This window comes from Limulus polyphemus, unplaced genomic scaffold (genome assembly GCF_000517525.1).
Source record: "Limulus polyphemus unplaced genomic scaffold, Limulus_polyphemus-2.1.2 Scaffold898, whole genome shotgun sequence".
Lineage (NCBI taxonomy): Eukaryota > Metazoa > Arthropoda > Merostomata > Xiphosura > Limulidae > Limulus > Limulus polyphemus.
Window position 1 is genome coordinate 121,254 of NW_013666508.1, and position 16,588 is coordinate 137,841.

General features: G+C 32.7%; 1 protein-coding gene across 5 annotated transcripts in view; it reads right to left on the reverse strand.

Annotated features, from left to right (window-relative positions):
* LOC106461102 (sodium channel protein para-like) overlaps positions 1-16,588 on the reverse strand; it is a 229,094-nt gene that overhangs the window by 116,753 nt on the left and 95,753 nt on the right. For all 5 annotated transcript variants that reach the window (XR_002610925.1, XR_002610923.1, XR_002610924.1 and 2 more), the window contains exons 3-6: positions 13,316-13,521; positions 12,771-12,899; positions 11,519-11,610; positions 3,067-3,264 (exon numbers count right to left, since the gene is read on the reverse strand). Coding sequence is in view for 2 of the 5 variants with exons in the window: in XM_022387986.1 (XP_022243694.1) it covers positions 3,067-3,264; positions 11,519-11,610; positions 12,771-12,899; positions 13,316-13,521 (625 nt within the window). In the remaining 3 variants the exon portion in view is untranslated. The remainder of the gene's footprint in view (positions 1-3,066; positions 3,265-11,518; positions 11,611-12,770; positions 12,900-13,315; positions 13,522-16,588) is intronic.

The window sequence follows — 16,588 nt, forward strand, 5'->3', positions numbered from 1 at the left end:
AGCAAAGTTGATGTTTGGTCGAGAACTTCTGTTGTCAGTGGATCTGTTAAAAGGATGCCCACCTTATGAAGAGTTGCCTGAGAATGTGTCAGAATTCGTGAAAGTGTTATCGAAAAAGATGGATAATATTCACCATCAAGTGCGTTCAAACTTGAAAACGTCTGCTGATTCGATGAAGTTATGTTATGATAAGAGATCTACTGAAGTCAGCTTTGTACCAGGAGACAAGGTGTGGTTGTATAATCCCAGGAAGACCAAAGGGAAGTCTCCTAAGTTGTCATCTCCATGGGAAGGCCCATATGACATAGTGGGTCGTCTCTCAGACGTGACTTTCCAAATAGAATGTGGTCAGCGAGGTAAGCCAAATGTGGTGCATGCCAACAGGCTTTGGTGTTATCACTGTCCAGGACATTTCCGTTGGGACGAAGTGAACAATGGAACAAAAGACACTACTGAAGACGTGTCACCTGGAAAGGCCACTGTGGAAGAAGAAACTCTACTGGGTTTTGAGAAAGGACCAGTGAAGCCCTTCATGAAGTTACTACCTCTGGTGTGACTATTACCAATAATAGGACAATTCCTGATGGAGCAGATGAACCTCACGTGAAGCAAAAGCCAGTATGGAAGAAGATACATCCCGTAATATTAAGAGACTTTGTTGAATTTTAATTTTGTGTTTGTAAGTTATGTACATTTAATTAAGTTATTGTTAATTATCTATTGATTTAACTTAAGTGGCTATTGTTTGGGATGAACAATACTAAGGAAGGGGTTGTGCTACGACAGCAGAAGTCACGTGATACTGGTAACACGTAATGAGTATCTCGAAGATTCCTTAAGGCTCGAGTGTTTGCCAGATGCCCTATATTGTATATATAAGACTGGGAAGAAGTGACGGGATGGATAATTGCAAACGGGCAGAGATAGAGATGGACAATTGAGTCAAGTGCAGTAGTGACTGAAGTAAAGTGCGTGAATCGTTGTGAATTATAGTGTGTGTTCACGTTAAAGTGACTGTGTAAATTAAGTGTATTGCAAAGTTGTAATGAGAAAGAATAAACTAGTTTCATTTAAGAAAGGACTTGTATCACTAAAGTTTCATCCGAAAGAAATTATATGGGAAATTAACAAACGACCAGAGACGTAACAATATCACTAAATAAACTTGGAATTAGTTATAAACAAAAAGATAAAAGAGTGATGTACAAGAATATTACAATTTTTCAAATCAGATAAGAACCTTAATAGAAGATACACCTTGTTTAGAAAGAATATTATCAATGTTCCAGCACTTTATAATTTACTAATCTGGTATTAACTCATGTATACTCAAAATGAAGTTATACTGCTAAGAACCTTAAAAATTAAGTATATGATTACTTTACATGAAAACTGTAAGTTAGTTTAAAACAAAGTGCACAACATCTAATATAACAAATATAATCTGTTCTAGCTCACCAGATGCAAAACAAAACTAATGTATGCATTATTACCTAAGGTAACTTTCTTTTACAAAATGAAAAGTATTAAATTCTTATCAATTTCCATTGCAGTTTATGCATTAGACTTCATACATTTTGTCATTTAATAGAAGGAATACCAAAAGGTTTAGTTTTCCTATCCATTAAACTGAATAGTGTAACGAATTTGTATTATATATTTATTTGAATATCAACGTTTATTTAGATTAAATTTATATTTAGAAACATACGTAGCTTATACTGTTAAATATGCATTGCAAAACTTCCGCCTATTCTCCAGAGTTGTAGAATATTCTTGATAGTAAGAATCAACAATATATGTGTGTACTTAAACACTTAAATTGTATTGTTACATAATCTGAATTTTCTAGAAAACCTCCCCACGGCTATATATATATAATCAACGCGACGCGCCAAAGAGAGTGTCTGTTACTAGTTCGCTATAATCAGTGTGCTATAAAACTTCGGAAGCTATAACTGTGATTGTTATAACGCTTACCAATCGGGAAACTTCAGATATTTGACCAGGAACCTTTATAAAGTTAGAACAACTTAAAGTTAGTTAACTTCAGTGAATTCTCATCGGACATTAGTATTGTTACGACAGCGGTAGTCACGTGACCTGGTAACACGTCATGATATTATAGAAGGATCGGGGAACATCACGAATAATCCAGTATGTGCTAGGCGCCCTCTATTCCTGTATATAAGTGAGATTGGATAACGTGAGACAAATTAATCGGAATTGAATTGCAGACAGGCAGAGATAAAGACGGACAATTGAGTCAAGCGCGATAGAGACCGTAAGTAAGTGCGTGAATCATTGTGAATTATAGCGTGTGTTTAAAGTGACTGTGGAAATTAAATGTATTAAAAAGTTGAATTGAGAAAGAATAAACTAGTTTTATTTAAGAAAGGACTTGTCTCGCTAAAATTTCATCCGAAAGAAATTATACGGGAAATTAACAAACGACCAGAGGCGTAATAGTATTTTTACGAAAACATTACATAACGTCAAGGTGGAAAACCCGGTGAGTGTGGCCGATAAATAACGAAGGACAAAGCTAGCTAGCTTCCCGTTAAATGAAATATATCTCCGTGAACTCGTAATCAACTTGCTCATCGTGAACTCTCGATAAGATATTGAAAAAGTTCCATATTAAAAAGAAGAATTTATATTGTTTGTAAGTTTGTGAAACTTTTGTTTTTAAATCATTGTTTGTAATATATGTTATTGTATTGTTGAGTATAAATTAAAACGTGTTTGTGTTAAAAAAGAAAACTGTGTGTTTCAGTCTTGTTGGCAAATATTATAAACTAACTATATATCGGCTCTTATTTAACTACTAAATCCAAAGTACAATTTAACTACTAAATTTAAATTTATCAATTAACTCAATTTCAGACCATTTGAAATTCTAATACGAAACAATAGACACATGCTGTATGCGTGATACACAATTTATAAAGCACTAAACTTAAAACTAGTAATTGTCAAACAATGTAATATGCATAATACATGATTTATAAAGCACTGAAGTTATATCAGTAATTGTCATATATAAAACATGAAATTCATTCTTACTTTCATTATTTACAAATTTTACATATTCTGCATGAGATAGGTTTGCAGGTGGAATTTCAACACACTTTTGAGTTAGTACACCCATATATATTTGTAAACCCAATAAGGCAAAAATAGATAATGAGAAGACTGTTAGAATGATGACATCCTTGAGGTTTTTCACTGACTCTATCACTGCACCAACAATGGTCTTTAGACCTAGGAAATAAAATGATTAAATTATGGTCAATCAATTACATAAAAATTAAGTAAATCCACCTAACATCTTCAATAAAAATACTAATTGTATTACAAATACTGTATATACTACCACTATTTAAGTGAATAAAAATATCAACAGATTTTCTTATGTATTCTGATTACATGTTCAATTAGTTAAACTTATTCTACAAACAAATAATTACTACATATGTAATTACAAAAAATACAATTAGTTGATTATGGATACTTATATATCATTAACTTCACAGTTTAATTTTCAGTCTTTTTTGTAGTCTTAAAATTGTAAAATATTCAAAAGTCTAAAATTTTATATTACTTAGGTTAGTTATTTCATTTTCCTTCATCTTTACTCTCAAACGTTTATGCTTACATATAGCTTTAAATACTATACAGTCCATTATTTGTAGATAAGGAAGTTTGCAATGGAACTTTATTAGAAGTAGATTTACATTTATTGATATAAAATTACTCTTTCTAAAATTTCAAATTAGTTTTGTTAGTTCAAGACATAAGCCTTATATTTTCTAAATCAATAATAAATAGTTTTGAGCGAATGTAAAAAATGTAGAAAAAAACAACAAGAAAAATAATTTTAAAAGGCTTGATTAGTGATTTATAACCATTATCACACTCAAAAACACCTCATCGGCAGTGTCGTTCCACCCACGCTCGACGACTAAGACCATGCGACACTACACCAATTAGTTGCCTATGGTGTTGTGCTAAGGCCATAACTAAACTTATGAGTTTATTTCGTTTTTCCAGATTTATAAGTCACTCATGTCATAAGTAGAGCATTAAAGAAGATGAAACTGATATATTTTCTGACTAAAGAAGGTTTTTAATATTTAGTGAAAGAAATTAGAGCATGCTGTTAGAATCCTACATGTGCTCATAAGGTCGTAGCAAGTAAGGGAAAAGACTCATGTGAATGAATACATTATGACATTTTCAAACAGTGGTTGGTAATGGCTAATGCTACTGTTTGGTTTTGAATTTAGGATGAATAACACTACGGGGTGATTTCGCACCACAGAAACCATAACACAAGAAAAGTACTAAAAAACGCACAATACACTGTAGAGAATCCAAATTGTTATTCCAAAATGTAAGTGTATAAATACATCATAATATGTATATGCAGAAAACAGAATATCCCTAATTATTGTTGTACATAAAAATGCAATGACAGCCCCCAAAAAATTAAATATCAATCAAAGTCGCTTTCCATAAAGTACTAAGAATTTAAATTTGATTATGAGAAACCCATTTTTGAGACGGCTTGAATGGTTAATGAAGAAAACAACCAACAACTATACAACGTTTCGAAAAGCTTTTGTCGTCATCAGGTACTTCAAGTAGTCTACATAGACACCTGAACATATAAAGAGATTGCCTAACAGCTTAGTAAAGATATCTTGGTTCTTCGAGGTGTTGGTTTAGAGTAGGTCTGTTTTGTTCATAAGATTACTTTTTTTATTTTGCTTTTGTTGATGTTTGGTTCCTTGTTTGAAATAACAGTGTTTTGAAAAGATATTCAGTTGTTGTTTTTTCTTTTCGTTGCAAAGATGGTAAGAATGGAAGGGTTTCTCATTATGTTCCGTGAATCTGGTTTCCAATTTTCTTCTGGTTTATACGATGTAGAATTCTGGACAGATGTTTTATAAATGACGTTGGTATTGTGTGGTTCTATTTCATTTCTTTAGTAATGATTTGTATTTAGTGCAGAGTTTTATAGTGAATTTGAAGTCGACTAGAATTTTATGTTTAATGAGAAGTTTTGTCCAAGTGTGAGTTATTTTTTAAATTATTTCAGAGATGGATTGTAAACTGAAGTGTAATGTTACGTTGTTGTTTGGTTTATTAGTGTCAATTTTGCTTGTGGGTTGAGAAGATACGGTAGCAGAAGTATCTACAAAGATTACAGAACACTCAGGTCTTTAAAAAACACAATCCACATATATATGTCTCTACTGTTTAAAGAATGACTTAAGAAAAGTCCTTCCCAAATATTACTCTATGGGATAGGGTTTTTTCAGAAAAGGATTGGATATGCAATTATAATTTTTTGGCCACTTCAAGTTTATCTAGAAGTTAACTGACCTTATGAAAATAAAAGGTGCATTATTCCTCACAAAGTTACCTTAATCGGAATGCCAAGAAATTTTCCATATAATTAGGGGCTTGATAACCAATATATGACGTAATCCTTACTGCAACTTTTGTCTGGAGAAATTTACGTTTTAAAATAGGCCAACTTAAAGAATTGAATCAATAGTGAATAATAAAGCCCCGAGACATATGCGGAGATTGATTCTGATTAGAGCTTAACTTAGCTTTAACTTATGTCGACACTTAGTCATGAATTTTACACTTATAATCATCAAGATCTAATAAGTGCTCCATTTGCAAATATCCAAGCTTCTTTATTGGCTTTTGAATTAAAGTTAGCAAGACATTTCAATAAATTAATTATCTTAAGACAATTATTATAAAACTTCCGAATGTGATATTTTCATGAAAGACGGTAATCAAATAACATACCTAAATAATTAACACTAATAATAATTTTCTCTGAACTTTCTGCTCATAGAAAGTCAAAATCAACCTTTTGTAGCTTATCCTTACTAAAGAGAGTAGAATACGTTTTAGAACTAAAAATTTGCAACCCAACTTATAACACCAATCTAAAATTTCATGTAAAGCCTTTTGAATGTTCCAATTAAGAGAAATTATCTATTCTACCTGCTTTCCATTAAGTAGTAGTATAATTAGGAAAAACTGAGAGATACCTTTCTAAACAGAATTAAATTATTTTTAGCCAACAGAAAAGGGAGGGGGATTAACAGCACTTCTTGGGGAGTATAGTTATACACATTTAAATTATCTGAAATTGTTAAGTAGGATAAATATTCTTAACATCATAGTTTTTACTTATTGGACAACATAACTTTATAGTCGTAGAAAAATACACCCCTGGTTATATCTCGAGCACTTGAACTCATACTTGATAAGTGGGTTATTTAATTTTTGTATTGAAAAACTATTTTGACCTTATTTCTGCAGTTTTGAAGATACATTCCACAGAAAATAGGAAGTATAATTGTTTAATAATTTTCTTCTTGGTGATCAAAGATAATAGTAGTGCTTATATAGTGTATAACTTCCTTCGGAAAGTTGTACATTCCCTTCGATTGAGTATTGAGCTTATCAGATTAAACTAGAATTGTCCATTCGAAACACTTATTTAATTTTCTAAGTTTCGTTATTAAAAGAATTAAAAAAGAAAAGTTTCTTCTTCCTGATCTCTGAATAGCTTTTATGTTAAAGTTTTGATAATGTTTTCTTGGAATTTAATAGAGATAAAACTTCCAAATTGTGAATACAAACCAGCGTAAGTATACTTATGACAAACTTTTAGTGTTCATTTTATTTTGGCAATTTAAACAGGAACATCTAAAATAAACATTGTATACTTGCTACTATGTTAAACCTTTTATAAAGTTTTCTTCAGTAACTATTTAAACCATCTTCAAACATTATTCACTCAATGTGGGTTCCTCATCAACAAATTTAATTATCGACAGCTTCAACATTATTAAATACCATAAAAATATCACCTTTTGTAGCACACAAGCTTAACTTGCTCACGACAGAGTTTTAATCAGTTTTTCCTTAAAACAAAGAGATTTGCAAGATTAAGGGCAAAGATAGTGCCCATAGCTGCAATACCTATCTGTTTCCATGTTTCACCATCCTATATTAAGACGTAGCGTGACAGTTTGTTAGATTGTGCGCGAACTCCTCCCGTTGGAGCCAGCAGGACCAAACTTGACAGCCCCCCTCGATATGGCTAGGGAGAGAGGACATCCTTATCTATAGAGCATAGTACTCTACAAAAGGAGGGGATCAAACGCGCTCAGAAAGTCACCCAGGCTCGATGACGATCTAGGAGTAGGTTTGCAGGATCGCTGAACTCGAATCTGTCACCGTATTTTATATTTTTGGCCCCTTCATGATACTGACATATATGTTCAAATACCACAAGCGGGTGTCCTAAAGGAGTTTTTTCGGGTGTGAAACCCCTTTGGGATATCTATAGTAGTAATTGGGGATAATGGATGAGCTTAAATGGAAGGATATCATGAAATAATGGAGTGGACATTATAATGTGTAAAGAGTTAAAAATAGCATCATTGAGGTCAATTATATGAATGACAGGTTCATTTCCGTGAGATTTTCCCTAGGTATGGAGTATATTACAATAGTGAGCACTTATGCATCACAAGCTGGATGTGATGATGGAGGGAGACAATTTTTGGAGAAATTGGAGGAAATCCTTTAAAACATAGAAAATGGAGAGACAACAATAAATGATAGTGACCTAAATCGCCATATTGATCACCAGAGTGAAGGATTGGAAATAGTGCATGGAAAACATGGACATGGGGTGATTAATGTAAAAGGTGAAATGATTCTGAACGTAGTGATAGCATATTAATTTTCCATCATAACTACATTTTTCACAAATAACAAAGAGAAGTACCTATTGATAATAAAACGTAGTGATGGAGTGACAAGTGTCCATAGTGTATTTAAGGGGAAAAATTATGCAAAAAAGGCAAAACTCGAAAGTGCCGAAGATCTGGTGGCAAATATGGAAGTGTAAAAGGAGGTAAGTATCAGGAAAAGTCTCAAACGAAAAAGAAGATCTATAATAAACTTAAAACCAAAGAAGGACAGATGATGATCCACGAGCTAGTGAAAGGTATTACTAAAATGAAATTCATCAAGGACTTAAACAGACAACCAACATGTGATACAGAGCAGATCAAAAAAGAGATGGTGTAAATATTTCAGCCAATTACTCAATTAAAGATATCTGAAGCAGCTATGATCTCGTGGACACAAAAATTTGAAATTTGCACAGCAAATCTCTGACAGGGAAATAAAACAATACTAGAAAAAATTAAAAGAGGAGTTTGTCCAGACGGATTCCCAATCGAGATATGAAGGACATTCAGTCAAAGGAGTTAAATTACTGATACATTTATTTAATCTCATATTGACAACTGATTGAATGTTCATGTACATGGAGGAAAAGTACGATTGTACCCATTTACAAGAGAAAGGACGATATCAAACCAAATGTGAATTTTCTAGGAATAAATTTGATGAGTCATATTATAAAATTATGAGAAAGGGTAATAGATAAAAAGAAATCCAACAAGAAAGCTCAGTCTTACAGAGGCCCGGCATGGCCAAGTGGTTAGGGCGCTTGATTTGCAATCTGAGGGTCGCTGGCTCGAATCCCTGTCACACTAAACATGCTCGCCCTTTCAGCCGTGGGGGCGCTATAAATGACGGTCAATCCCACTATTCGTTGGTAAAAGAGTAGCCCAAGTATTGACGGTGGGTGGTGATAACTAGCTGCCTTCCCTCTAGTCTTACACTGCTAAATTGGGGAAGGCTAGCGCAGATAGCCCTCATGTAGCTTTGCGCGAAATTCAAAACAAAACAAACAATCATTCTTATAGAATCAGTTTGGATTTATAAGGGATGCTTAACAATGGATGCTATATTTGCCCTAAGGATTCTGATTGAGAAAAGCCGAGAAAGAGGAAGACAATTCATATAGCATTTTTGGATTTGGAAAAGGCATAAGACAGAGTACCAAAGTAAGTGACTTAGAGTAGTTTGAGAAAGAAGAGCATTTCAGAAAAGTATACCTGACTCGGTATTGACACGTATAATGCCTGCTAGTGATTGTTTGAACAACTGCAGGTGGCTCAAAATACTTTTGAATTGCAAGAATTTGGTTCGAGTTTTATTCACTGTTGGGCTCGATACACCGACAGAGAGATCCAGCAACATGCATCATGGACCATGATATATGTGGATGATATGGTTATATTCAGTGAAAACCAAAAAGAAATAGAAGAAAAAAACTAATGGAAAGAACAGTTAGAGGAAGTTTCAAGTTAAGTATGGCAAAATAGAATATATGGAATGTAGTTTTTACCATGATGCATAAAACGGTGAAATTAATATTCTTGGAGAACCTGTAACATGATCACAAAAACTTTAATATCTACGATCTATAATTCAGAGCAATGGAAACATTTAGGAAGTCAACGAAACCAGGATAACAAGAGGACGGCTAAAATGGCGTGAGATATCTGGAGTCATATGTGAACAAAAGATGTCTGTGAAATTGAAAGGAATGATATACAAAATAATGGCCTGAGTAGTCATAATGAATGGGAGTGAATGTTGGCCAATGCGGAAAGGAAATGTACAAACGTTACATATGAAAGAGATGAATATGTTGCAGTAGATATGTGGTGTTACCAGAAAAGACTGAATCCACAATCTATACATCCGAAAAAGCATAGGTATGACAGCCATATCAAAAAATATGAAAGGAAACCACCTGAAATGGTATGGACACATCATGTGAAGACCTAAGGAGTATGGTAGTAATGCAGCCAAGTTGATGAAAATCGAGGGCAAACCACCAAAATGATGACCTAAAAATATAATTGGCTTGACAAACACGCGCACACACACACAGGCAGGCCCTTTTATCATTATAGAAAAAATATTAGCCAGGTGCACACCCTCAAAATACTCTTAGTATGCGTGCAAAGTTTCAGGTATCTAGGTTATTTCCTCTTTGAGCTATGGCGGTCACGGAGAGAGAGAGGCGCTCTTTTATTGTTATCATAGATGACTAAAAGGCCACAAATATTTTAAGCCAAACCGCGCCATTAACAATCACCAATGTTGTTACTTATAAATAATCACAATATCATACTTAAAACAATAACAAGAAAAAGCTTAATACATGTAGTTATATTATAGATACAATTTTTAAACACCGAAAGCTGGCGAAACATCATAAACTACAGGCCTAATTTGTGTTATAAAAATCACTTTTGTCTACATTTCTTTTATATTCTTCTTAGTTTGTCCATTACGGATTTAAAATTAGATATGTGTAAAAGTAATGTTTCAGAAAAAAAAAGGCAGAAACAAAATTTCATATTTAAGTAATTTTTATCACAAAATGTTGCTATAACTTATAGGTCTTAAAAGAGGTTTATGGCATTTAATCCTACTCCAAAATTGCATAAATTCTAAAGCGTTAAGAAGAAATTTCTTTTGAAGTATAAGATTATTATTATTATTAAACTGAATCAAGTTAACTAAAATTCCACGAAGTTTGAATTTAAACTATTGACTAAAACACACACACGCTGGTGAAACACGTCGAAATTCGACAAAATATAGAGTCATAGTAATTTAATTCGCAATCTTATCTAACCATGCAAAATCGAGTACGTGGCCATTAAAATATGCTCTTTCTCAAATTTCTTTTCAAACTAAAAACTGTCTCCGACAATGTTGATAGTGTTAGTACTCAACCATTCTTAAAATGTTTAAATTAGTCATTTATGTTTTTGTACTTATTAACAGAATTTTCAGAATCCAACAAGATTTTGAATATGTAAACAAAGTTTTAAAATTACACAGCAAACCCTTAAGAAACTCAAATAGAAACATGTTCAAAACATGCTTATTGCTCGTGCATTTTCTTTAAAACATAAAAGTGTAACATTTTCATTAATATAGAAAGTCAAACACAGTACTCTGAAAACTGGTTTTTAAAAGAACATTTTGATGTTACAGCATTACATGAAAAGTATGGCTTGAATTTTTTCAGAAAAAAAGGTTTTATTAAATTTTAACAACACATAAATTAACATGCATCCATAACAATCGCTTTTTGTATTTTACATCTGCAAATATGTGTTTTTTGCGTATTTCTTTTTCTCTTCTTTATCTTTATATTCATATGCAATAGATGAATAGAAATCCGATTTCCAAATTGAAATATATATAGAGTTGTAATATTTCAAGTCACAGTCTAAAACTAAGGAATATTAAATTCATATTGGAAATGTTCTTTATAAAACTTCCTGGTAAACAACATCTTTAATATTTTCAGGTTCAGGGACATAAATGTTTAACTGATCGAATGACCATACCCTGGTCAGAGCTACATAGAGCTGACTATGAGAAAAAAATTAGTCAGCTGAATGCAACGCTGAAGGACAGACATTCGTTTTCCCAAATTATATTGTTGTGAATATGGGATGGCATTAAAAACTAAGTAAGTGCATCAAGTGATTAATAAACTGAACAATGAATAAGTAGAAATCTTTACCTGGAACAATTGCTACTGTTTTTAAGGCTCTAAGGACACGAAATGTCCTGAGGGCGCTCAGATTCCCTAAGTCCACCCCCATTGTCACATACCTTGTGTAAGGAGGAAAAAAAAAGTTATTGAAAATCATAAATACAAAATTTTAAGATCAACTTGAAACTTTTTAGACATACTACAACTGGCCTAAAGTGAATACGTGGTTTTCAGTTTAATTACTTTCGTCAAACATCACCTTTTACTTATTTTAGGTCCAAAAGTTCAAACATTAAAATAACGAAGACAGATTATTCTTCATCTTTCCTTTTCTTCTCAACTTTATCTACCCCTTATTTTTATTTCTATTTAACCCCAAGCGGAATTTTTAACACCCAATAATTAGGACCCAATGTGTCCCGTATCAGACAAACCTCAGAAAATCAGATACCAGTGACAGTCGAGCTGAAGTTGGATTACAAAGCAATTTCTTCAATTGACATCTTGAAAAACATGAGGTTATGTTTGTTATCAGTTTAATATTTTTTCTTCTATATAAAGTGTCCACAATTAGTTTAGCTAAATATATTGGTTGATACATGTTCTATATGAAAAGAAAACGGGTTACAGACAATATTAGGTGAACCTTTGTGAAATTTTGTCATACAAGTGTATAGCAATCAAAGTACACAATGGAAAAGTTGTAAACTAGCAGAAAAATTGTTAACTTGGCTGGCATTTATTTACGAATTTCATAACTTTGCTGTGCTGTTGTATTTCAAGTTATTGATTGTGTAAAAAAAACAAAACAAGTAAAGATAAAATAAAGTTATTTTGTTTGGGCTACAGGCATGGTCACGTTGTTTGATACGGATGAAGTTTTGCCTGATTATATTTCTAAGTTATGTTAGCGAGATAGGATTTGCTCCTGGTTCTCACATATCAATAAGGCTAAAATTAGAATCGTGGAAAAACGAAAACTTCAGCAAGTGGTCATGTTGAATATAGCAACACTTGTACAAGTAAGTACATAATACTTGAATAACTTATGTTTCTCAAATATCTCATCACACTTCATTTCTCAGTATATCTGTAGATTATATTGGACGAACCAAAAAATTCAATAAACGTATGTGTATTTAATTACATATGTTGCAATTTGTTTAATGGGTACAATATTGTTTCAAAATATTGCAAAATAAGAATTAAAATCATACAAGGAAATGACATTTCTAAAGATCTGTGAGAAAATTAGAAATCACGTAATTCATTCACTTACGCTAAAGTTATCACGATGAAATCCAACCAGTTCCAGGGATCTCGAAGATATGTAAATCGTTCAAGTATAAAACCGCGAGCAGTCACTTTTACAACGGATTCAACGGTGTAGATTGAGGTGAAGATGACTCTAAAGGATAAGATGTAATATTATTTTCTTTCTGGAAACGTTATATTACTAAACAAAACGTTGAATCAGACTGACCTCTCAACCAAATAATAATAATAAAAAATCTACGAGAAACTTGATGCCTTAAAATATCCAATGAATGATAAATTTACTAAAACCTAACATTACAGCTTGAAATCATATCTTATGCTGTAAAAATGTTAAGAGTAAGTTATCTTTTTTTTTATTCTTGTCACGTTAAAACAAACTAAACAGTTTCATGGTGTATTTTATGAAAACATTATTTATACTTTAAATGCTCCTACAGCTGACATAAAGGAATAATGAATATAATTACTTGAGGCACAGTTACAGTTGAAATATTCAGAAAAAAAACGGCTTTTAAAAAATTACTGAAAAAAATTATTGTTACTTACTCAGACTGTTCTATTTTTTCATTAGAGGGCAGGGTCATGAGAACACAGTTAACGAGGATGGTGACGATGACCAAAAAACTAAATAAAGGATGGACGAGAACATAGATGGCGATACGACGGATGGGATTGAAAGGACTCAGGATCCAGAGGGCGTTTGTGGCACTGAACCGGAAGATATCTTTACCTTTACTGATCACAACAAACGTCTGGAAAAAGAGCATCATCCAGAAGGTTATCACAACATACCATTCGGATTCCTAAACTTTCTACCAATGAATATCACTTTCTTAGATCATTTAGACAACTAAACTTGTTGAGTTCCTAAAGAAACATTATTTATTAAACTTAAGTAACTTCTATAGTTTGTTTACCACTTTGTCAAAAATATAGTTTCAATGATGAATCTCGTCTTGGAACTGTTTTTTTTTTTCGCGAAGTTTAAATATATTCAAATATTTATTCTTCCAACATGAAAATTACTGAAACATCGTCAAAATAAAGACTTTATCATGCCTTTTCCTTAAAATAAAATCATCACTGCATGCAACAGAAATATCATCGATGCATTTAGTTGTACTTGTTGAAAAAAGCATAAATTAACTTTAGATTTACTGCTTTATTTGACGATAATGTCAATGAAGTAGTTAATGCACATTTTATTCTGAGAATACGAAAAATAAAATATTACATTTACATTGATATTTTCAGGTTAGTATTTTTATATACTTGTTGCAGTTTTGAAAGATAATGTGTTGTTCTACACTATAAATATTGAAGTTTTACAAATAAATCTAAAGGACTAAATTTGTTTATCAATTTACACAATTCGTTAGTGTTACTATAAATTTATTTTACGTTTTACACACATATTAAAATCTAATACCATTTATATAACTTATTTATCTATAGAAATTTCCACACGAGGAAGGTATAATATTCATTTAATTGACTTTTTTTTTTGCACAAACTCATTAATAACTGTATTTAATAATTTTGTATGAAACCCCTGTTAAAAATAAACAAATGTTGAAATAAAATGTGTCGTTTGATATTCTTCCATCACGAATCTGAAAGGTTGTGTTTGAAAAGTTCTCCAACTGGCCTATATATTCTTTCAAAAGAGTCCCCCAGTGGCACAGCGGTATGTCTGCGGACTTACAACGCTAGAATCCGGGTTTCGATACCCGTGGTGGGCAGAGCACAGATAGCCTATTGTGTAGCTTTGTGCTTAATTTCAAATAAACAAACTTTCAAAAGAACCTTATAGCTTCATTTCATTGACGAATTTAATACATCTTTCTTTTCTCTCATAATCAAATTTTGTGTTTTTCAACTGGATTCCAAAATCATGAACTAAACTCCTGTCACTTCTTTATTTTTGATCTAAAGTTTGGTTAAATTTTGTGTTTATGCAAATAAGAATAATTTATCTGACTATCGTGTGAGGCTCTAGCAGTTGCCAGTCATGGGAGAGATTAGAAAGAATGATACCACCGTATTTCATCTCACACTTCTTATACGCTATATATACACATGAATAAAAATTGACAGTTTTTGTGTTCACTTGTTTTGTAATAACCTTTATACTTTCTTATTACAGTTAATTTGATAGATGAATGAAACATTATGAGTTTTGCATATTTAAACTGCTTCATTTCTTTGGCCTTTTATAAAGACGAATTTTGTAATGTTTCACTGAGTGCGTTAATTTAGGTCTTAAGTAAAAAGCTGTAGGTAGGCCGAACCTTGTGAGATACTATGAGATTACGGACAAAAATATCATTAATACTCATTACATCTAACTGAAGATACAATGATACCTAATAATTGTAATTCCTTGTTCTCTACCCTGTTTACATTGTGTAGGATAAAATTAAAATTAAACTTATTTTTTAGTGTGCTACTGATTATTCTTCAAGCTACATACTATACAACTTGTGCTACATTTGATATATCTGTTTAATTAGTATTATCAATGTGTCGTAATTAATGTATTGTTACGTCTCTGGTCGTTTGTTAATTACTCGTAAAAATTCTTTCCGAAAAACTTCAACGATACAAGTCCTTTCTTAAATAAAACTAGTTTATTCTTTCTCAATACAACTTTGCAATACATTTAATTTCCACAGTCACCTTAACTTAAACACACGCTATAATTTAGAACGAACGATTCACGCACTTGACTCAATTGTCCGTCTATATATTCAATCTCTCTGTCTGCTATACAATTCTAATTCCGATTAATTGCCTGGCGCCTAGCAAATACTGGATTATTCGTGATGTTCCCTGATCTTTCTAGAACTCATTACGTGTTACCAGTATCATGTGACTTCTGCTGTCGTAGCACAGCCCCTTCCTTAGTATTGTTCGTCCCGAACAATAGCCACTTAAGTTAAATCAATAGATAATTAACAACAACTTAATTAAATGTACATAACTTACAAACACAAAATTAAAATTCAACAAAGTCTCTTAATATTACGGGATGTATCTTCTTCCATACTGGCTTTTGCTTCACGTGAGGTTCATCTGCTCCATCAGGAATTGTCCTATTATTGGTAATAGTCACACCAGAGGTAGTAACTTCATGAAGGGCTTCACTGGTCCTTTCTCAAAACCCAGTAGAGTTTTTTCTTCCACAGTGGCCTTTACAGGTGACACGTCTTCAGTAGTGTCTTTTGTTCCATTGTTCACTTCGTCCCAACTGAAATGTCCTGGACAGTGATAGCGCCAAAGCTTACCTCGCCGACCACATTTTATTCGGAAAGTCACGTCTGAGAGACGACCCACTATGCCATATGGGCCTTCCCATGGAGATGACAACTTAGGAGACTTCCCTTTGGTCTTCCTGGGATTATACAACCACACCTTGTCTCCTAGTACAAGCTGACTTCAGTAGATCTCTTATCATAAGATAACTTCATCGAATCAGCAGATGTTTTCAAGTTTGAACGCACTTGATGGTGAATATCATCCATCCTTTCCGATAACTCATCCTGTTAAAGTATCATGGGATTGACGCAGCACAACTTCCCGTAACTTTCTCGGTATAACCGTTTGCCAGGTCGTCACTTTCCCATCTGTAGTTTCCCATCTCCGGAGAAGAATACCATCTTCAAGCTTCAACTGGTCCCATTGTGCCCAATAGTTCTTTGTCACAGGACTTAAACTAGCCACCTTCTCCCAAGCAAGGAACGAAACGCTTGCTTTTAGAAAATCAATTATTGGCTTCAAATCTTGGTCTTTCTGCTTTGATGTCTATATCTGGTTCCA